Source organism: Plutella xylostella, chromosome 10 (assembly GCF_932276165.1).
Source record: "Plutella xylostella chromosome 10, ilPluXylo3.1, whole genome shotgun sequence".
Taxonomy (NCBI): domain Eukaryota; kingdom Metazoa; phylum Arthropoda; class Insecta; order Lepidoptera; family Plutellidae; genus Plutella; species Plutella xylostella.
The window spans coordinates 5,315,330-5,337,265 of record NC_063990.1 but is presented as its reverse complement, the minus strand read 5'-3'; the positions used below and the strand labels follow the sequence as shown (position 1 = coordinate 5,337,265).

At 38.5% G+C, this 21,936-nt stretch overlaps 2 protein-coding genes across 2 annotated transcripts in view; one reads left to right on the top strand and one right to left on the bottom strand.

Moving 5' to 3' along the window:
• Nucleotides 1-10,045, bottom strand: part of LOC105382027 (probable chitinase 10) — a 28,904-nt gene extending 18,859 nt beyond the window's left edge. Inside the window, exons 1-16 of the mRNA XM_048623717.1 lie at nt 9,742-10,045; nt 9,490-9,566; nt 6,797-6,945; nt 6,222-6,324; nt 5,874-5,944; nt 5,706-5,755; nt 5,187-5,393; nt 4,645-4,845; nt 4,355-4,463; nt 3,869-4,049; nt 3,152-3,337; nt 2,852-2,971; nt 1,396-1,519; nt 1,129-1,306; nt 939-1,038; nt 775-862 (exon numbers count right to left, since the gene is read on the bottom strand). Coding sequence (XP_048479674.1) covers nt 775-862; nt 939-1,038; nt 1,129-1,306; nt 1,396-1,519; nt 2,852-2,971; nt 3,152-3,337; nt 3,869-4,049; nt 4,355-4,463; nt 4,645-4,845; nt 5,187-5,393; nt 5,706-5,755; nt 5,874-5,944; nt 6,222-6,324; nt 6,797-6,945; nt 9,490-9,513 — 1,891 coding nt within the window. The 5' untranslated portion in view covers nt 9,514-9,566; nt 9,742-10,045. The remainder of the gene's footprint in view (nt 1-774; nt 863-938; nt 1,039-1,128; nt 1,307-1,395; nt 1,520-2,851; nt 2,972-3,151; nt 3,338-3,868; nt 4,050-4,354; nt 4,464-4,644; nt 4,846-5,186; nt 5,394-5,705; nt 5,756-5,873; nt 5,945-6,221; nt 6,325-6,796; nt 6,946-9,489; nt 9,567-9,741) is intronic.
• Nucleotides 10,046-14,873: 4,828 nt separating this feature from the next.
• Nucleotides 14,874-18,881, top strand: LOC105382028 (allantoinase). The gene is made up of 10 exons (XM_048623710.1): nt 14,874-15,256; nt 15,659-15,810; nt 16,223-16,337; nt 16,818-16,964; nt 17,064-17,118; nt 17,218-17,311; nt 17,461-17,674; nt 17,801-17,930; nt 18,201-18,406; nt 18,571-18,881. Exons 1-10 carry the CDS (start codon nt 15,095-15,097, stop codon nt 18,697-18,699), a joined length of 1,404 nt encoding a protein of 467 aa, XP_048479667.1. The 5' UTR covers nt 14,874-15,094; the 3' UTR covers nt 18,700-18,881.
• The last annotated feature ends 3,055 nt before the right edge of the window (nt 18,882-21,936 follow it).

Genomic DNA, 21,936 nt, shown 5'->3' with positions numbered 1-21,936 from the left:
ATCACTATTAATTATAGGTTTCGGTTTATTATTTTGTGTTTGAAAATTAATTTCATCCATTTGTTTATTTGGTACATTTTGACTGTTACTATTTATAGTTGAAAATTGTATATTATCATTGTTAATATTCATGTAATCAGCTGCAATATTAGGATGTTTATAATATTCGATGCCATAATTCAAAATTGAATCTCCTTCTCTAATGGCACTACTATGAACTGTAGTTGGTTTATTTCCATTAGAGATTGGAGGTTTTCCCGTTTTACTAGGTTTAATATTAATAGCCTGATGAGAGATATCTTTTTGTGGAATTGCTTGAGGTTTAATAACGCCTGGATTATATTGTGCTGGCTTTTTATTACTATTGTCGGAGTTTTGGTTTAAGTAATCAGCTGCTATTTGAGGATGTTTGTTATATTCTATTCCATAATTTATAATGGCACCCTGACTTTGTTTTGTGTTATCGGTGATCAATTCTTTATTTTGTGAGTGATATTTTGCGTCATCTTCCTGAAGTTTAGAAAGCTTGCGAAAGTGTGCGTCGGCAAAGTCTCGAAGCATAGCTGTGGCATTAATAATTCTGGATAAGAGATCTTGATGATTAGAGCAGTCGTAATCGTCATCACAATTTGATCTTTTCTTCCTTGCTATAAAGCGATAAATAGTAAGATTATTGGCATAGATTGTGAAGTAAGATTGAAAATAGTAGAAGAAGAAAAAATAAAGTTGAAGGAGGATACCGTAAGCCTATTGGTAAATTAGTACATCACTTACTTTTCTTCGTATCTAGCTCCCCATATTCATCTTTAAGACGTCCTGGTTCATTGTTCATCATTATTTCCTTAATCGTCTGCCCATTCCACTAAACAATTAAGATAAAGCATTATATAACATAAAAATTAGGTACTTGTGTAATATTTATAGTTAAGTACACGTACCTCAAAGTCTGAATCGTATGCTTGTGTCAAATATCTAGTAGCATCATCCACACTTATTCGTAGGCTTTGTCCTGGTATACATTTAGCCACATCTTGATGTCTATAAATAAGAATGAAAATATCACCTTTAACATACAAATCGACATAATTATTGAACCAATATTGGTAATTGATTGTATTTTTTTCATACCCGCAGAAGCCAGTGGAAGGATCATAGAGTCTTTCGTCTTCACACACCAGCTTATAGTTGGTCCCTCCGGTACAGAAGTGGAAGTGAGCGCAGGACACTTCGTCTGAAGACAAATATGCTCCGTCTGCTTCGCACGAACCAATCTTGAGCGAGGATTGATCTGATTGTACTGCTTCTCCTAAGGAAGAAAACATCATGTTAAAGGTGAGTTTCTTTGTTCATATTAATTTTAAGATAAATGTACTGAATCATATTTATGTAACATACCATTTAAGCTGATAGAGATGGCACTAAGTATCGAGAAGGGAGACCCGCAGAGTCCTCTGAAATCATCCATGTCGATGGCGTACGCTGCTGCGCCACCCAAGCCTGAGCTTATTACGAATTTCATCTGTGAATTGTAAACAATTGTTAGATAATCTTAGTTAGGTCACTGATCTATGCATTTCTGGCAAACGTATACATGTGTGGCGACATCTATAATGAATACGCGCAAAGCATAGAAGTCAAGATATAGATCCAGCAAAGAGATATCAAGGACGACCAACAGATGGCATGGAAGAGTGAAAGCAAAAATACCAAATCCTACATCGCGGTATCTAAGAATTACAGCTACTCAGTATATATACAGAATCCCGACATGTAACCGTCGGGCAGTTGCCCACCAAGCTAAACCGCCCAGCTTGGTCGGAGGATCCTCCCTTTTCAATGGAGGAGTGGCAACACCTTCGCTCCACCATATTGGTGACCCCTACAACCTGAACACGACCTGACGATGACCATGCAGAGCAGCAGCAGCAGAAAATCTCCCACCATGTCGATGACCTCACAGACGATCAGCAGACCTTCCAGCAGCTACAAGATGAAGTCCAGCAGTACCATCAACCCCACAGCATCCTTCAGCAGCCACCCGAGTCAACCAGCATGCAGATTCCATGGGCACCGTGACCACCAGCTTGCAGCGGAAATGCGCGAGCCTGGTCACACCCTCGAGCAGACAGACTGCAGCGACCTTGCAGTGCACTTCGGCCAGCCGTAGCAGCGTCGGTCCAGGGTCCACCTCTCCTGGTCGAAGAAGCATTGGGGCAACGCACCGGAACAGTCAGTAGCAGAGCGATCCTTGCAGTCCACTTCAAGCCGGTACGATCGAGCGTCAACTCTCCCGGTTGGAGCTGGATTGGGGACATCGCCACGCGCCTAACCATGCACTACTCTTCAAGCCGGTACGATCGAGCGTCAACTCTCCCGGTTGAAGACGAAGTGGGGTTACGGCGAATGAAGACCGCAGATAGTCCTGAAAGGAGGACTAGCGGCAATCTGGCCTGGTGAACAAGACGTATCAGAAGCACTGAAGAATATCGACCTACGGTCTCGGGGGGGAGTGATGTGGCGACATCTATAATGAATACGCGCAAAGCATAGAAGTCAAGATATAGATCCAGCAAAGAGATATCAAGGACGACCAACAGATGGCATGGAAGAGTGAAAGCAAAAATACCAAATCCTACATCGCGGTATCTAAGAATTACAGCTACTCAGTATATATACAGAATCCCGACATGTAACCGTCGGGCAGTTGCCCACCAAGCTAAACCGCCCAGCTTGGTCGGAGGATCCTCCCTTTTCAATGGAGGAGTGGCAACACCTTCGCTCCTCCATACATGTACGTAACAGATACGTGTATAATTAAATAAGATGAGTTTTAAAATTGGTAAATATTTACCTTTTCTACGACTGTGATGGGAGAGTCATAGCTGACCCACTGATCACCAAATACCGCGTACGCATTGCCGTCTTCATCTATGCTACTCGATCCTTTGCCGTCTTGGAGCATCATACATATCTGAAATTTATATTCAAAATGTAGCAATGAACTTTCTCTAAAGCATTTGATTAAAACATAAATTTTATTTTGGTGTTACTGAAGTCGAAAATTCTGCCCAGCAAATTAAGTGATAGTTGCTTCCATCAATTTGCAAAAATCTGTGTCCTAGCGCTATTATGATTACTAAAAAATATTCACCTCAAAGAAAGCCAGCAACCCTTTAGTCTGCGTATATTTCCCTTCATCCCCCCACCCGCTAACGGAAGCTCCCGGCGCCGGCGCGGTGTCCGGGGAGAGAGTATAACTCCTGCCGAATAGCGGCACTCCCAGGATCAGCTTCTCTGCCGCCATTCCGCGCCGGATTATCAGGCGGACCATGAACTCCTGAAAGAGAGGGGTGTTATTAGGTACTGCTGGTGGTAGTGCAACAAATTTTTATACATTACCATTTATTTTACACCTCGACAATTAAAGTAAGTACACAAATAATATTATTATTGATAGTTCAAAAGCCAAGTATGATCAAGCATTTTATCCTCGTTTGGAGGAGCAAATGAAAACATGAACACGCCCTTTCCGCTGCAACGATTTTTATAAAACTTACAGGGTGTCCAATATTCACTTATTGGACACCCTGTAAGTGTTATAAAAATCGTCGATAACGTTCACACTTTATCCCGTTTGGAGGTGATTCAAATCGTCATTCTAATGTACTTTTGCCCTTCGGAAAATTGCGGAATTCCATTGACATATTTTATAGACATATTACTAGCGAAAGTCGCTAATATTTTTTTGAATTCTTCTTAAAAATTATAATGGTTGTGTTACATTTTAGTATGCAAAGTGCAGTACTTTTTCGTGAATTTCACAATCTATTCCACACCTTGTATAATCTAACAACGCACGACCACTCACAATGTTATCATACTTCTGGTCGCGGTAGTCGGCGCCGGGGTCGCGGTGCAGCGGGCTGTGCTGGTGGGCGCGGGTGGGCGCCTCGTCGCGGTTGCGGTGGGTCATGTCCCACCCCTGCAGGATGGCGTAGTCCGTGGCGCCGCTCACCGCGCTTATGTCGTAGCCGTCTTCTATTTGGTACCTGTAATCAGTTGAGATTATATACGAGCAATGGAACAGTTCCAGTGACATACGGCAGGTGGAACATTTTCATTACACGTGATTGTAGTAGACGGGTGTGAAGCTTATTCGTATCCTGCTACTATTGATTTCGTCACTAACAAGATTTTGTAAAAGCCGATAATCGCTCGCTACCACAAAGTAACTCAGTGACGGCATACTAGTTATTATTCACATTGTTTTAATTCTTTATCTTAGGCCTTACTTTAAGTATAAAATAAACGACACTGTACCGGTAACGGAAGCTTGTATTGTAATAGGTGTTACCTGAATGGTGGCAGCACTGTAGATAACAGTAGGCCGTATGATGAGAACTTCTCTCTCAGCTCGTAAAGTAGAGACGTCAAGTGATCCTTTTCGTTTTCATCCTTTTCACCTGAATTTAGAAACAACCACATTACATCGCCTTATTTTTTACTGGCCCTCGCTTTAGTAGCATTCAAAAAGTAATTTCCTCACGAAATATTTCCAGCTTCCAATCTACCGATCTCTCTATCGTTAATATTGAGACGTGAAATAGTGACAACATCCCTAATGTAGACAAAATGATAACATACCGGGATATTTCCAATGCAAGTCAAGCCCATCAAAGTCATGTTCTCTCAGGAAGTCAATGGCGCTATCGACGAAAGCCTTTCTCCTCGTAGGGGTCTTGACCATTTCACTGAACAGCCGGCCGGTGCCGATGCCTCCCACACTGATGAGCACTTTCAGACCCGGCACGCGTCGTTTCAGACCCGTGGCGATACGGTAGCCACCTGAAATAAATGCAAGTTACTATGGTATACACCAAACATCCTGTCTTCTGTAGAAAATTAAATTCATTCTAGCATTCAGAATATTTATGTAATTTGTCATCAGAATAGGTCAAACCTATATTTTCCGTCAATATGCATGCATTTTCAATTTACGTTTCTTTGACTAAATTGGTAAACCTAAACGTATTTATCATTTCATGCATGTATATTACCTATCAGATTATTTCAAATCGGAGTTACATGGCTACAGACAGATACCATCGACAAACGTACCTTTCTTTATTGAATTAGCTTAAAAACAATTACAATAAGACTTACCATCATAGTCTTTATTTATTTACCTTTAATAATATCATAGTCCTCATTAGTAGGCAGCACAGTGTACGTATGGGGATGCAGCGTCGCGAAGGCGTAGTGCAGATGCGTGCAGGACTTGGGCACGAGGCCGGCGGTGAAGGCGAGCGGCGGCGCTCGGTAGGCGGCCCAGGACTCCATGTAGCAGACCACGAGCTTGCGACCAGCCGGCCCTGAGGCTGTTTGTTGCATCTCTAGGGAAGGAGGAAGTTTTATGAATGGTGTTTGTGTGTGTTTAACTATGGTGTTAGCTTAATAGATGTCAAATTTCATAAAAAATTACTAACCCTTTTTACGTGAAAGAGTGAGCAAGGGTGAAGAACAACATGTACCTACTCCATTCTTACAAAGTTTCATGTTTAATAGTAGGGTATTTTTTAAATGGGTAAATACACAACATATCCTCGGATCACGGTGGTATATTGGTACTATTGGTAGTAATGATGCAAGGAATGTAATATTTTTTAAATAGAAAACGGCTTTTTGTAATATGATGATGTCTTTACCTTGCAAATTCGCATTTCCTTGCTGTAATCTTTCGTCATTTCTGTTGCCACTGCAAAAGTAAAGAAAAAGTGTATGAGACATGTGCATAATTATGTATTCTTTCCTAGAATTCATGATTGTAGAATATACATACATATACGTTCATTACGTTCATTAATGGTACCTACCTATTGAGATACGTAGCAGCTCCGTAGTATTTTCTAAGGCCGGGAATATCTTCCCCAAGATTTTCCGCATCCTGTATAAAAACATCACACGCTTATTTATAAAGAATTACCCTGGTATTTTAATTATAACAAGTCTTCACTTCACATGTCGCTTAATTTTTATAATTTATTAAACATCAACTGAGGAAACTGGTTTTTTAAAAGCTTGCACTGATTAAAATGTGGATAAGTAAGTAAGCTTAATCCGAAAAGCTGCACGCAAAAAGAAAAAAAACTCTAAAGAACGCTTTGCTCGGATTTTTCATTGTTTTTTTTTTTGCGTTCAACGCATGAATAAATCCAACCAACCTCTATAAATCTGTACAGCGACTCTCTGTCGGGAGTGTTTATGGGTCTCTTTTCCACCGCATCACGCAGCGGCAACCTCTCGTCTCCTTCATCGCGAAGATTCCTGAAAATTACGTTATTAAATTAAACAAATTGTGGTGAAACTTTAATTTTTCGGCTTCTTCTATAAAAATCATCCTTTACAATTCTACATAAAAATATAATATGTAACTCTAGCTATAAAAATATCTTAATTTAGCCGTGTATCCTTACAAATATTATAAATGCGAAAGTAACTGTGTCTGTCTGTCTGTCTGTTACTCTTTCACGCCAAAACTACTGAACGGATTTGGATGAAATTTGGTATACATATGGTCTAGACCCTGAGAAATAAAATAGGCTAACTTTTATCCCGGAATTCTTACGGGAAAACTTTTTAAGGCGAAGCGAAGCTCGCGGGCAACAGCTAGTTGTATATATAGCTTCGCGGTTTATTTCACAAGGACCAATCTATGTTTGAAGCATGAAAAAAGGACAGACTTCCAAAAACACAGTTTCTATGCAAAGTCTTGTTATGCAGATTTTAGGTACTTTACCTCGGGGGTATGCTCTCAACAGAAGCCCGCACGGGGGTTGCTAAGTGGTGGTGCGGCGGGATCGTTTCCACCGCGCTGCGCAGGAACTCATTCTCGTCTGCGTAGGGTACGGCGGATATGTGCACACATAGCACCAACGCTAAAGTGCACTGGAAACAAAGTTAATTATTAATTAGATATTAAATGATTAATCAGAAATAGGTACATTAGACGTCTTATGAGCGGGTAGTCTGACTTGAGGAGGATGTTAGTCGGAAAAACAATCATTATAAAACAGTGACTCCTGGTATGAAGAGAGTATATTAGATACTCATAATTCATGATCCTGATGATATACATAAAAAAAACGTGAGTGTACGTTTTGGTCTTGAGGTACATGTCCTGGTGAAAACCCATCAGATACATGTAAGCAACTTTGCCTAAATATTCATTAAACGGATCGATCACGATTCGAACGTGTAAACTGATTTTCTAACAAAGGCCATCGGCTATTGACCTTTCAAGAGCTTTGCATAAGTTGAGCACTTCAGAGCAACAATGGGAAGACATATCAATTACTGTAGGACAATCGAATTTGGGCATCTGCCACACCGTTACAGATGCAAAAAACATCGGATAAAAACTAAATGTGTTTTGTTGCGTTCATCACTTGAACTAGGGATTTGATGTGCATGAACGAATTTTGATGACATATTGGAATTTGGTTTAATTTGATGGCGCTATTGTTGTCGTAAGCTCCTCAACTGTGGGAAGCGGCGGTCGATGACCGATCGATTAACAATCGCACTCAATCTTTGCGTAATTTACATAACTCGACAAGAGTCAAGATCAACACCGGGGACCGGTTCACTAAAAAGTTGGTATTTATTTTCCTACTTTTCGACAAAATTTTGGTGGTCAGTGACAGGACGTTGCCTCTAGCCTTATAGCATCGAACCCGTAATAGGCTATTAATGTTAATTTCTTTGTCATCATCATCAACATCATTGATATGCATTTGTTTTGTTTTCATATTAAGGCGTGTTATCCATATTGATGTGTCCTATCTTATGTAATCTGAAATATTATTTTATTTAGATATTGGAAATCATTTATTCAATTCTAAAAAACATTAATCACTTTTCGCACATAGAGTTCGTTGACTTGTCGTAAGTATATTAAACACAACTAGGTAGAACCGAATTTGCATACAAGCCTTTGGTGTCAGGTAGCTGAGGTCGTCGTCGTCTCATCTCCAGCAAACCAGTCCAAAAGGTTTTCGTGACATTAAGCCAACAAATATATCAGCCCTTTAATGTTTATAACATTCTGTTTAGCCGCATCCCAAAAGTAATTTTATGCTCGAGATAGGATTATGTTGCATGCGACAGGTTTGAGTTTACCTGTTTGGGTTGATCAAATTATTTTTGCAAAAAGGTAGCCACAGTTGAGTGAGACTCGACTTAGTAAGTATACTTATGTACTTAGTAAGTAGACCGCGCTTCCAAAACTTGCCTGCCCTCCAATTACTTTGTTTATTTAACTTTTTAATGAAAGAGTAATATTACTGGAAGAATACACTACAATACACACAGGGTTTGGTGTCAGGAAGGCGTTTGGAGTAACTTTATATGACATTGGGAAGGTAGGAAGGCCGGCAAGCGGCAGCAACGCGTGCATAGAATACCATAATGCTTGCCAACTTACTGTAACTTGACTCAAAGCACGGTTTTAAATATATTGGGTTCCGTATTGAAAGTATAAATAAACATACGTAATCTCAATTACGTTAAAGAGGAGTAGCATATAGGGGTGCGAGAAATTATTAATATTTGATTTATTGTCTTAAAACATTTATATTTTAATAAAACCTTTTTTTGCCTGCAGTACTCCTGCAGACTAAGTATAATTTTATAGTCTCATGAGGGAGTTAAAGATGATATAGATAACACTATAAGGATGGATAGATAATGCAAATACTTGAGTAGATAGATAAAGTCAGTATCGATTTCTAGATGAAACTTTTCGTTAAATATAGTTAGTTAAGCATTTCTAATAATAACTGCCCTACAGACCGACTGACAGGACTGACGGGTGACAGGTACAGGCACCCTACATTAATAAATCAGTTCAGCATGCGCCTGCGCATATAAAGTGTTCTTAACGAAATTTGACAATACATATGATTATAAGTTTCACTGCTTTTTAATATAAGTGTATAGGTACATGTTAACATTTGAAGGAAATATTCGTGGAATATTCCTTCTAATAATTAAACGTATGTTGCAATCTGTCCGTCTCATATACTCGGAAGCATATCAGATGAAATAAATAATTAGTATTGTCCCTTAACTAATCGATTTATGATGCGTGATACTATTACTTTGAAATTGATAACAGGTAGCATTTAGCTTTGATTCAGATAACCGGCATTGGTGTAGTAACTAGTAACCTTCCTAGCAATGGTAAACATAATATTAGTATTAATCTAGTTACTATTTAATCAGTTACAGTTCCTGCTAAATGTATCTTCTACCAGACAAGCTGCAGGTTTTTCAGGAATATCAACAAGAGGTGTATAAAATTTTCCTTATATGTTAGGATGATGAGAACTTACCTATGATTACACCTTTAATTTCTATTTCGTTGACTTAATACTATTTTAGCTGTTCATTGTTGATAATTTAGTATCACAACATATCAAAATAACTTACCCCTATATAAATGTTATGCCCCATTACGGGGACCTGCTATTTAACTTCTCTTCAAAGTTTTCACTGCTTTGCTTTACCTGAAATGTAAAAAATATATAAGCTAATTTTAGAATGATAAAATGGTAATAAAATAATTATGAAAATATAATTAAGTATGTCATTAAAAAGATTATATTTTTTGGAAATATTCAAATAAAACAACTATGTAGTCAGTATCATCAGTATAGTAAAAAAAAATTAAAAACAAATTACCGGGTAGCTATGTAGTTTGTTTGTATTGATAGCCGGTGTATAGCGGTTGCACTGTGCGGGCTGCGCGGCGTCGCGGTTTCTGCTTGCGACTGAGCGGCCGGCGCGGGCGTCGCCTAGTGTTAAACTCACGCGCACAAACTTACTGCCTAAACGCTTCTGACCTGAAATAGCCTTTATGACTCACAACTAAGCATCGTTAGAGATGAGACCGACCGAACGAATAAGTATGCACTATCTTCCCAGCTCGTGTCATGCGCCTCGCCACTTAGCGGGGACGCCCACGCTAAGTGGACCCCACATGATAATATTAGGTACGGCAAAGTTCTTATTTTTAACTTTTATTGTGATTGCCAAATATTTTACGACCCAATATTTTGTTTCGTGGTTTAAAATATGTATTATACCTATCTTTGAAAAAAGAAAAAAAACCTTTAATAACTTTTTCATACAAAAGACATCAACGCGTGTGCGAACTTTCTTTTGCCTGAAAGATTGAATACTTACCTGAATGAGTTTTATAACAAACTTTATAGGTGGTTTAGCGATTTAGCGGTAAGGGTAAAAATAGTTAAAGTTATTTTTGTAAATATTTAAAGTAAAACATATTATTATCTCCTTACTAATCCCGGAGTAACATAACATTTTCGGGTGTTTTGTGAGGGACTTTTCCCATATTTAGGACAAACACAAGTGAAGTGATACACAGTTTGAGTACCTGCCCATTACGCTCCAAAATTGATTTGCGGCGATAATATTAAAATGCAGGTTTGTTTAAATTGCAACATTAATCATTTGGAACCAAAACTTATTTTTCTTTTTAGTGTCACGAAACGTTCCGATGTAAAGTACCACGGTAAAGCAGTGAAAGACATTCAACGAAACACTAAAGCGAAGTATCAGTACTGTTTGAAATAATAACTACCATTAGGCCAATGGTACTTACATTAATAGGTCATGGTACTTAGGTACTTACCTAAATAATTTAGTGTACTTAGTTAAAAATACGTCGAAGTAGACCACCTACATCATAAATTTTAACTCATCTCGACTATTACGAGTCATAATATAGACGTATAATAGGGCATATTTCCACAATGTGGCAGATCTAGGTCCTATAGGAAGCGGTGGTGGTGGTGGGCTACCTCAACTTCATTATGATATTATGACCTTCAAATCTCAAGTTCATCAACTTTAATTAACTTGAATTGAAATAATATTTTGGGTTATAGGTATTAACGACTGTTATTGAAATTGTTTATTTCATGTTTGACATTTCATTTAATGAAACCAATTAACATTGTAATGGTAAGATATAAAAGTAACAGCATAGGTAATTTTGTTGAATAGAATCGAAACATAATATTTACGATTATTCTTAGCACGGCAATTCCTTTCATCAATTTATAATCATCAGATTAGTCATTAGATCAATAATCACTCACAGGTCGGATTATGCCTTTGATATAAATGACAATAACTAATCAGAGCTATTTCAGTAGTGTTGCGTGGCAGGTGCGGGCCGAGGCACTGGCGGCGGCGGCCGGTCGCCGCACATTACTATGCGCGCGGCGTTCCTTCCTTTCTTCCCGCCAATGTCGCACGCGCATTGTTTCCTCGCCGTCGCTGCCGCCGGATAACTGTACACCCAACACACTGAGACCCTGAAATTGGCATTGCCCTTGTTTTGAGAGAAGACCTGAACATATGGCCTAGCTTCTTCAAATATTTTCCGCTACAAGCTAATTAACTTGATGCATCGCAACGACCCGGCTATTCATAAAACTGGGTGGCTGTCTGAATAGAAGTCGCTTAGTCTAGTCTGGCATGACTGAAGTGAAACCAGTATGGCGTTTGATTCCATCGCTGGTTGTATGCCCTTTGAAGATGGCCTAGAGAGAACCGGTCGGTCGGTGTGTTTACTATTACTAGGTCTTCGGATGCTTAGCGCGTTTAATGCATGTTTGCAAGGCCCTTACTGGTGCCACAGAACAGAGGCCAAGTTCAAGGCGGTCCGTTGGCATTTATTGGGCGATCTGTCAGCTTCGTTGTCGGACGCCCACATCACGCTGCTCGTATCATCGACTCTTCTTCATGGCAGCTTATTAAATGCTAAAAGGGTTTTTGTAATTCAATAATGACAAGACAATTGCCTCTTGAATGTTGAGGCCCGATTTGATGATTTGGGAGCATGTAGCAATTAAGGGCCCGTACAGGGTGACGTGCCGCGCCAATTTTGGGTTTTCAATGCTCTTCACACAGCACACGCAGTGACACGCACACATGTAAGTTTGCACAGTGGGTCGATAAACTTTTACTCGCCAACTTTATTGACAATTATGTTCAAGTACATTTTGGGTGATTTTAGGGTAAGTAAGTATAATTCTTACTTACACTGGTAGGCACCAGGAAAGAGTAAAAAATAATAGGGGTGCCACTTTACTCTATACTCGGAACCCGATTAGCTTTCTCAAACAAATGTGGTATTTACTTGTAGAAACTACAAGTATTAAAGTGTAGATAATAAGTTTCGGGCATCCTCCAGCCAACTGAACCCCGACGACAAAGCAAAGTAAATACATAGTGTCGCAAAAGGGCTATACTAAGCCAAAAGGGGATGACTCAAGGGCTCATTCTGAACAACTTTTGTTCTACGAGATTTGCAAATTCGCGAAAAAAAATATTCGTTTTCCATGGTAAAAAGTGTCCAACAAAGTTTCTATGAAAAAGGTTTTTTTTTGTTAATTTCCAAAACTCGTAGAGCAAAAGTTCAGAATGACCCCCTGTCTTACTCCTTTTTACCCGACTGCCGAAGGAGGAGGGTAATGTTTTTTGATTGTATGTATGTATGTTTGTCTGTTTCTTTGTTCCCTCCTGTAGCCTAAACGGTTTGATAGATTTTGATGTATGAGGTATTGTTAGAAGCGTATTGATGGCGCGATGGTTATAGGCTATGTGACGTTCCATTAAAATGTACATAGCGCCCTCTAGAGGACATAACGTGATGATCGAAAAAATAATAATTCAACTTTGCCGTGTAAGGTATCAAATGAAAAGGCTTGATTTTCACATTACAAAAATATGCATATTGAAGGTATTTAAATAACAACACCAAAATTATTGAAATAAAAAATGATCATGAACTACTGACGTAAAATTTCATAAAATAAAAACAACTAAAAAGTTACAAATAAAATAACTTGACGCCACTCAAGGCCGTTTTCTAAGTAACATTCAGCTAAATGGTGAACCCTCTGCTGGTCCTCGCCTACGATACTTTCCATTAACATTGGGACTTGTTTTCATCTTTTTAGCGTGCAGTCGGGTCTTTTGTTTGTTTATAATTTGTTTAGTACTATATACCGCTTTTTCAATACCTGTAAGTACATTTTTTGGTAGCAGCATAATATTTTTACTTAATTTTAGGGTTTCGAACGTCAAAAGAAAAAAAGCAACCGTTATAGGATCTCTTTGTTGTCCGTCTGTCTGACTGACTGTCTGTCACCGCCCTTTTTCTCAGAAACGGGTAAAGATATCAAGCTGATATTTCGCATAGATAGGGAGTACCATTTTATTATGGTACTCCCTGTCCCACACAAGTAAATTGGGGCTTATATTTTTTCCAGTTATTTTGATGTGTACCTATCCTTTTTTTTCTTTGTTGTTTTGTATAAGTATGTGTTTCTTTTCTTTAAATCTGTATTTTTTTGTTGTTGCTGTCTATGTTTCGAATAAATGTATCTTTATCTTCAAATCACGCCATCTATCGTTTGTTTTTTTTGTATAGAAGAAATTCCGTCACTGACAATTTTACGTTACGAATTTATTTTTATTTATTTTATTTTTATTTTTACATTTTCGTGGAGAACCAACAGCATTTTGTTAATAAATAATTGGCCATGCTAACTTTCTGAACAACTAACAACTTGATGCCATTAACAGAATGAACTTAGTAAACCCAGTAAACCTAACACATCCAGAGGAAAAATAAAATCTCTTTCTCTCTCTCTCTGAAAAACATACTTAATAGCCCAAACTCGATGCTTTTAGCTATTAACATCTTGAAATAAAATTGAGCCACCACCGTGTTACTGCCCTCATCAGATCCTCACGAGACCATACCTCAACCAGCACCAAGAGACTGTATTTTTGATCCCTAACCTAATGTTCGTGCGTATTGTCATCACTTAGATCCATTCGCTATATTCCTGCTCCTCATCAGACCTTTACGAGACTGTAATGTCACGAGAATATTGCACACTATCTAATTTAATTTAATGTATTGAATATACTGGAAGAATTATGCTTCCCCAATTTCAAATCAAATTATGTTGGTGTCATAAAAGTTGAAAAAGTGCAATGACAACCAATGTGCAGTGATTTTGTATCTGTATACGATAAGATCGCGAGCTGTCAGTGCTGCCTAAACCGACGTGACCCTTCTTTGGAGGCCAGCGGCCAACTGAGTCAAACGTCACTTGTGTTTATGATTTTATAACACAGAAAGACGCCATAGATATTTGTATGAAGATTTGAGGGAAAAAAATTGCTCAAGTTTGGGATTAATTTACACAAAATAAGTGTGTGTTTATTAAAAAACAAGGTATTTAGCGCCTAGTCCAAGCCTTTAACTTTATAATATGATAAAAATCATATGAAAATTCTGAATAATTACGAAACAGTTGTTACAATACGGGAGTGTGATTTTCTGGTTTTTCGGGATATTCTGAATTTTATTTACAGTTATCCATAATCATTTTCTTAAATTCGAATCATTCAGCACCTAGCTAGACTCTTCGACTACCTGTGTGATTTTTTTCAAGGTTGTAGAGCATCGTTTACTACATAATTCTATGACAATGCCAACCCTCGATTCCCTATTGCGGGCCCTTAAAGTACCCGTGTAAACGTTTCCACGCTGGTAAACATTGTACTTGCTGATAAATAAAGTTGGTTTAAACGTTGTCTCTTGTTTATTAGTATATTTTGCTACATACTAGCAGGTATATTGGTATTTATTAACATTGGAATGAAACGTAGGTTACTCAATTTTATTTAGATGCGCTTTTATACTTAAAAAAAACATTTCTAGGTATATTTAGGTTCCTAATTATCTAATAGTTAGCATTTTAAATAATCCGAACTCATATAAGATGCTACTCATTAAGTTAGTTATACAGACAAGACTCCTAAATAAACATACAATGTAAACAACATCCTTATCAAGACTAGACATGCACACTACACAGTAACTACTGTAGATAAATTAATAATAATCGCTGTACTGATTGGAGATTGACCTAACTCGCTGCATATCGAGTAGTTCGATTGAGTTGCTACAGCGACCGGTCGGGTGATGGCGTCCAGTGATTGTCAATTGTTTCTGAGTAGACGTCTCGTTACAGAGTCGGGGGTATCTGATGGAGGAGTGCTGGTTAACGGGAGTGGAGTGATCGATAGCATTATCACCAGAGATCAAGCTGAGCGGCTGCTGGTTGAAAATGCGGGAACAATTAAGGTACATTGACCTATGACTTATTATTTATTGTGTTTAGTTTAACAAACATAATACCTTTATCGAAAATTTAAATATAGTTACTCAATAGTTTTCCTGAAATACTGAAGGAATAACGAATTTAGATGATTTTATAATCCATAGTAGGATACTTATATTGTTGGTGCCTGCTCTTGAGTGTTGGTCTGTAACTAAGTATTATTTTTAAATTCTTATGGAAGGTGTACGAATGGAAGTACCATGATAAAACCTTATGTTTACGTCCAGCATCATCGTCATCACCACTAGCCTGTACAGCACACTAAAAGCAACACTGTTCTGAGTAAGTTCCAGTGAATTATGGAACCTCACTGGCAGGTGGAACGTTTTCATTTTTCGTGAGTGTATATAGTGTTTATATTCCAGGTGGTAGATGGCGGTAACCTGGCGCTGCTGGCCGGGGTGGTGGACTCGCACGTGCACGTCAACGAGCCCGGCCGCACGGCGTGGGAGGGCTTCCGCACCGCCACCGCCGCCGCCGCCGCGGGGGGCATCACCACGATTGTTGATATGCCGCTGTATGTAATGCGATCAGTTCAAGTATAGCATCAATAGATAACTATACCATCCCAGGATTCTCATGCAGGGTCCTTAAACCCTGATTACACCTCGGCCGAGGATACTGTCTGGGCCACTCTACCTACCGAGTAGAGTGGCCCAGACAGTATCCTCGGCCGAGCACTGGGTCAATTGCTAGCCGTTCATTATTCGAGATCATGAGCATTGGATAATTAGGGTGGTGTAATATTAGTAGATGAGATTTTGGCAAGCGGTTCACTAGCTAGGGGCTACGATAACTTTATCGATTGATTGGGTGAATGGAGGAATGATTCTTCTATCATAATTGAAGATTGGAATCTTTAACTCGAATTTGTATGTTATAATTTGTTATCATATGAATGACGATCCTTAATTTTGCTGTTTTTTCAGGAATTCTATTCCACCCACCACTACTTTGGAGAACTTGAGAATCAAAGCCGCTTCAGCGAAAGGAAACATTTATACTGATGTCGGATTTTGGGGCGGAGTCATTCCTGAAAACCAAGTGAGTTCTTTTTATACACCTAAGTGCTTATTATATTTTCCAATCCACTTCATACATAGGTACATAATTATACTATAGATGTGAATATGCTACAATGTTATGTTAGCGGCTATACTGCATTAGGTAGGTACTTTCAGCGTCTATTTTAATCAAGTACAATGACCTGACTGGTTTTATATCTAAAAGAATCGCTGTATTCTTTTTCTCCAAAAAAAATAGATTTATAGATAATAAACTATAATGAACTGCTTTCTTGAATTGATTCATATGCTCAATTTATTCCAAACGAGTTTTGGATTTGTTGATTATTTGGTTTGTTGAAATGAATTTGAAATAAATATGTTAAAGTATTACAATATTACTGCTAACTAGTAAGTCTAGTGTTTATCTATCCCTCTATCTTCTTTTAAATATCTTTGTTAGAAATATACTGTGGTGGTATGACAAATAAAAATAACTGTGCTTTAAATGTGATTCCAGGATTCCCTGCGAGACCTTGTGAAAGCCGGAGTGGTCGGGTTCAAATGTTTTCTTTGCCCCAGTGGTGTCGACGAGTTCCCGAATGTGGGGCCAAAAGATTTAGTAAAAGCATTCGAGGCTTTAGAAGGGACAGGATCGGTACTCGCAGTAAGTATAAATAAACATTACTTTAATGAATATTTTGCATTTTACAAACTCATACCTATCTAAATAGATTTATTTACATGAGTAACTAATCATTTTCAGTTCCATGCAGAGATGGATTGTGAAGGTACAGTTACTAGTTCAAATGCGAAAAAAGGTTAGTATAAAAGAAACAGACAACTTTACAAGAACCAGACTAATTTACTTTGTAAATGTACAAGATATCTCTTATTAAGGTGAATTTTGTTTATTTTAGACCCTGCGGAATATGCGACTTATCTCGAATCTCGTCCACCAGACATGGAACTGAATGCCGTGTCATTAATAAAGAGTTTACTGCCTAAAACAAAGTGAGTACCTACCTTAATACATAATAGAAATGAAAGAAATGTAATACATTATGTACCTACTGATGATGATGAAGAATGCCTGTGCGTAAGAGAATGCTTTCCAGTACCGTATATTTTTTTGTAACTAAAGCTCTTCTGCTTTATTCCAGTGTTCGAGTGCACATCGTCCATGTATCTTCAGCGGCAGTGGTGCCGTTGTTGGAAGACGCTCGGAAGAGCCGGCGTCAGGGTGGCCACGGCGGCTGGCGGGATGGAGTGACAGCCGAAACCTGCCATCACTACCTCTCACTCAGCTCCGAACACATACCCAGGGGTCACAGCGAGTTCAAGTGCGCCCCACCCATAAGGGACAACCAGAATAAGGTCGGTTTTATTTTGGTCATCGTATTATTATTAATGGTTTTTTGAGACTTTAAGACTTTTCGAGCGACTATACGAAATTTTATCAGTCCCAAATTTCACGTTTATATCGTTTGGTTCAATTTCCAGGAGAAGTTATGGCAATATTTATTAGAAGACAAGCTGGACCTTGTGGTGTCGGATCATTCACCTTGCACGCCCGATTTGAAATGCGCAAATAACTTAGAGGCTTGGGGAGGCATTTCATCTGTGCAGTTTGGTAAGCTTTTTTTTTCATAGTTACATTATATTTCGTTATCTTGATTTTCTTGTGTGCGTTGGACAATTTAATCTGCTGCGGTCCCAGGATTTACTCAGATAACTCGGATTACTAGGTTTATTATTACCTACTTAGTTACCTACTCGTATTAAAAAAAAAAACTCAGCTTACTGTTAACGTACCTACCGCCTATCAAGACTTGCACTCACTGTAAGTACCTATCCCTTGCAAATTCAAAAACATTCAAGATTTTACCTTAATTTATTGCAGGATTACCTTTATTTTGGACGTCGGCCGTGACCCGCGGACTGGGTTTGGAGCACATAACCCGGTTCCTCTCGATGGGGCCCGCCAATTTATGCGGCCTACAGCACCGCAAGGGGTCTCTGAAGCCAGGATTGGATGCGGACCTCATATTTTTCGATCCCGAAGCCACTTTTGTTGTTACTGTGGAAAAGATACGGCATAAAAATAAGGTTTGTACCTTATTATTGTTGATTTTAAAACAAATTTTGATAGGTGCAACAACTTAATTTTTTGCAATAAAGACTAACTTGTATCGTAGGTACTTATGTACTTATATATATGTTATGTGATAAAATCCGAAAAATTTAAGTACGTGATTGTTCCTTTTTTACAGCTAACTCCTTATCTTGGAAAGGAATTAAGAGGTGTTGTGAAGAAAACTTATCTACGTGGACGACTTATTTACTCTGAGGGCGATATTATTGAAGATCCCAAAGGAAATATGCTGTTGAATAATGTTTAAGTGCAAATTATGAACAATTGTTAATTAATAACCCTTATTACCATGCTGTTTACGTTTACGGATTATATCGGATTATTAAGTACTTACCTACAGGGCCTAGTAGTTTTTATACTTACTCCATAGGTATGTTGTAAACATTATATATAACGTACAAGTATAGTAAAGCATAATAAACATAATAAAACTTGCTGACCCTGTTTTCTTAATATTATTATATATTAATACATACTTTCATTGCGTATTACTATGAACCCGAGTCCGCGTTGTTATGATTATGCAATGCATACTTGTGAGGCTGTAGGTCTTGTAGTAACGTCGTAGTAATCAAAATCATATTTTTTATGTTATAACTTTTCCGATAAAACGTTAACAATTAATCTAAAATGGCGGGAACCGGAAACCACGAAGCAATCGTGAATTTGTCTTTAAACATTTTAGTGTTTGTAGGAATAGTATTAAATACATTTTCAAAGATGAATTAACAATATGCTTTGTATGCTAAAGTTGTTTCTAAAGGGTTTAGTTATAACGTAGTGTTTTTATTCATCAGTGGGTTTAGTAAAATTTAAAATTGATTATTATGTCATTGTATTTAGGTGCTACCGTTTCCTCTAGTAAATTTAGATCAGCTATTCAATAGAAGATGTCGCTAAATTTAAAAATAGCCATCAAAAAGGATGTATCTTATTTCGATGAGTTTCTAGTCCAAAAAATGTTGTAAGCAAAGTAAGTATATACATACACAGCAAGGGCGTACCCAGGTAGGGGCAGGGGGGGGCAGCTGCCCCCCCCTAGAAGATAAAATAACTTAAATTTTCCTGCCAAGTTGGAATTAAAATTTAAAACGTTAATAAAGTAACACATTAATAAAAGCACCTTAAATTGTAAACCTCGTAACTTCACTTTTTGGCGAAAAAGACTTTTTGGTATCAATAGAAGCGGTTTTTCAAGGCGCATCTTTTCGTATTAAGTACTCGTAAATCGATAAAAAACTGAACTCAGAGCAAATAAGGTTCTTTTTTTCTCCTAACTCCAAGTCATGATTTTTAAATAAAAAAACCTCGTAACTCCTACTCCCATACAACGAGCAATGTAGGCGAGACTACGCGCCTGTGGGCTGGCAGGCAAAAATTTGACTTTAAATTGACCAATAACAATGTTAAGTACTATAACCTAGTTTTATTAGAAAAATCTACGTTTAGGGTGCCTTCAAATTAGTCGCTAATTGTCGCGCGGAAGCAGCGCGGCTGCAGCGCTGCAGCCGCGCTGCTGTCAAAATCCATATAAATTTTGTCATTTAAAATATGCGCGACTTCAGCGCTGCAGTCGCGCGTTAATAATTTATATGGAATTTAGACAGCAGCGCGACTGCAGCGCTGCAGTCGCGCTGCTTCCGCGCGACAATTAGCGACTAATTTGAAGGCGCCCTAAACGTAGATTTTTCTAATAAAACTAGGTTATAGTACTTAACATTGTTATTGGTCAATTTAAAGTCAAATTTTTGCCTGCCAGCCCACAGATTTGTAAGTAGCCCGTGCAATGCATGGCGTGCAGAGTACCAGCTACTTTTTGATTCAGGGGAACGTCTTGAAATGCTCCGCGAATGACCGATCTGGTGGCTCCCTGCTCATTAGGAGATGGTATGGTGTCAGGAGGGGCGCTGTTTTTAGGCCTAGGCGGTGGACCATGCCGAATACGGAAACTTTCGTCTTTGGGATGTCATCCTCGGAGGACGCTCAGCCACCTTCTCTGAGTCATCACCAGAATGCATTGTGCTAATACCGTTTGCGAGCTTGATTTGCAGGACAGTGTTGTATGCCAAGTTTAATCGCAGAGGTGTCTAAAACCGACCCCTGTGGAACTACGGTATACAGAAGAAGAATCTGCAGTACTGTCTCTTCAAGAGCTTTAACGTGGCCTCTTTCCAGTCAGTGGAGATTTCACTGGCACTCAGGCTACGTTTCAACAGACAGATAAACTGACAGACAAACCGGTATGCCATCGGGGCTACGAACTATTTTTACGCTCCGTTCCAACTCTCGATCTGTCACTCCTTGCTCGTCATTTCCTAGTCCCTAGGAAACAGCGTGCTTACCACTAGGGTTTCAACAGCGACGGCGGGACCATGGACTCAGCTTGCCTAGTACTAGTACTGATTTATGATCTCTACTGCTTATAAAGATGATTGCTGATTATATAATCATTTTAATAAGTAGATACATCAATAATACTCAAAATTTTAAGTAATAGGAAAAGGTATGGTTTATCTATATTTGAACAGCGTAAGTCCATCATAGAGAAAAGTATTTTGCATAATTGAAGTCCGAAAAACTCGTATTTCCAGGAAAAACACGTATCTCCAATAAAAGTATTCACATAGAGATTGGCCAAAGATCGTAAGTCAGTAAAAGTAAGTAAAATAGCTTATTTTTCATAACGCCGTTGAATCCGCAACCACTTTTTTAGTCTAGTAACAAAAAAACATTAGGGGGTATCCTAAGTAGAAGTACATTTTTTTGTGTCTTCTGTAAAATTTGCTCGCGCGGAGTTAGGATGTTTATGATTTAAGGTGATAGCATGTTACCTACTAATGATACATTGACTCAAACTAATGATAAAATTAATTTTTCATGATTTTTTGTTTAAATATACCCGACCGACCATCATTTCGAAACAGGTATGAGCTGCCCCTCCCTAGCTGAAATCCTGGGTACGCCCTTGATACACAGTCCTTATTTTCTTGTTATTTTCCGGATTTGTTCAGTGTTTGGCACTGTATTATCATAGGGCCTCTTTTACAGTAACCCTTCCGTCTCCTTAATTCCGGGATTTGTTCAGCTTTTGGGACTGTTTTATCTTAACATCATTTCCGGTTCCCTACAGTTAAAAAGTATCTAAACGACTACTTCCACTTTCCTCAATTTTCCGGATTTGTTTTTTGCACTGCTGTAGCTACAGGTCACTTCCGTATCCTAAAATTACATTTCCGGTTTACTTACATTCTTTAGTTCAGCTATTCGACACTAGATGTCGCTGCTTGGAAAATATAAATATCGTGGCATGAAAATAATGAAATTATCAATTGATTCATGAAAGACTGTAATAACGTAATAACAAACTTAATAAAAAAATTAGGACATTTCCGGCAGCGGCAGTACAAGTTGAAACCGGCACGCAAGGCAAACGTCCACTCATCCGCATTTGATGATCTCAGAATAATATCTTTGGTAGAATGTC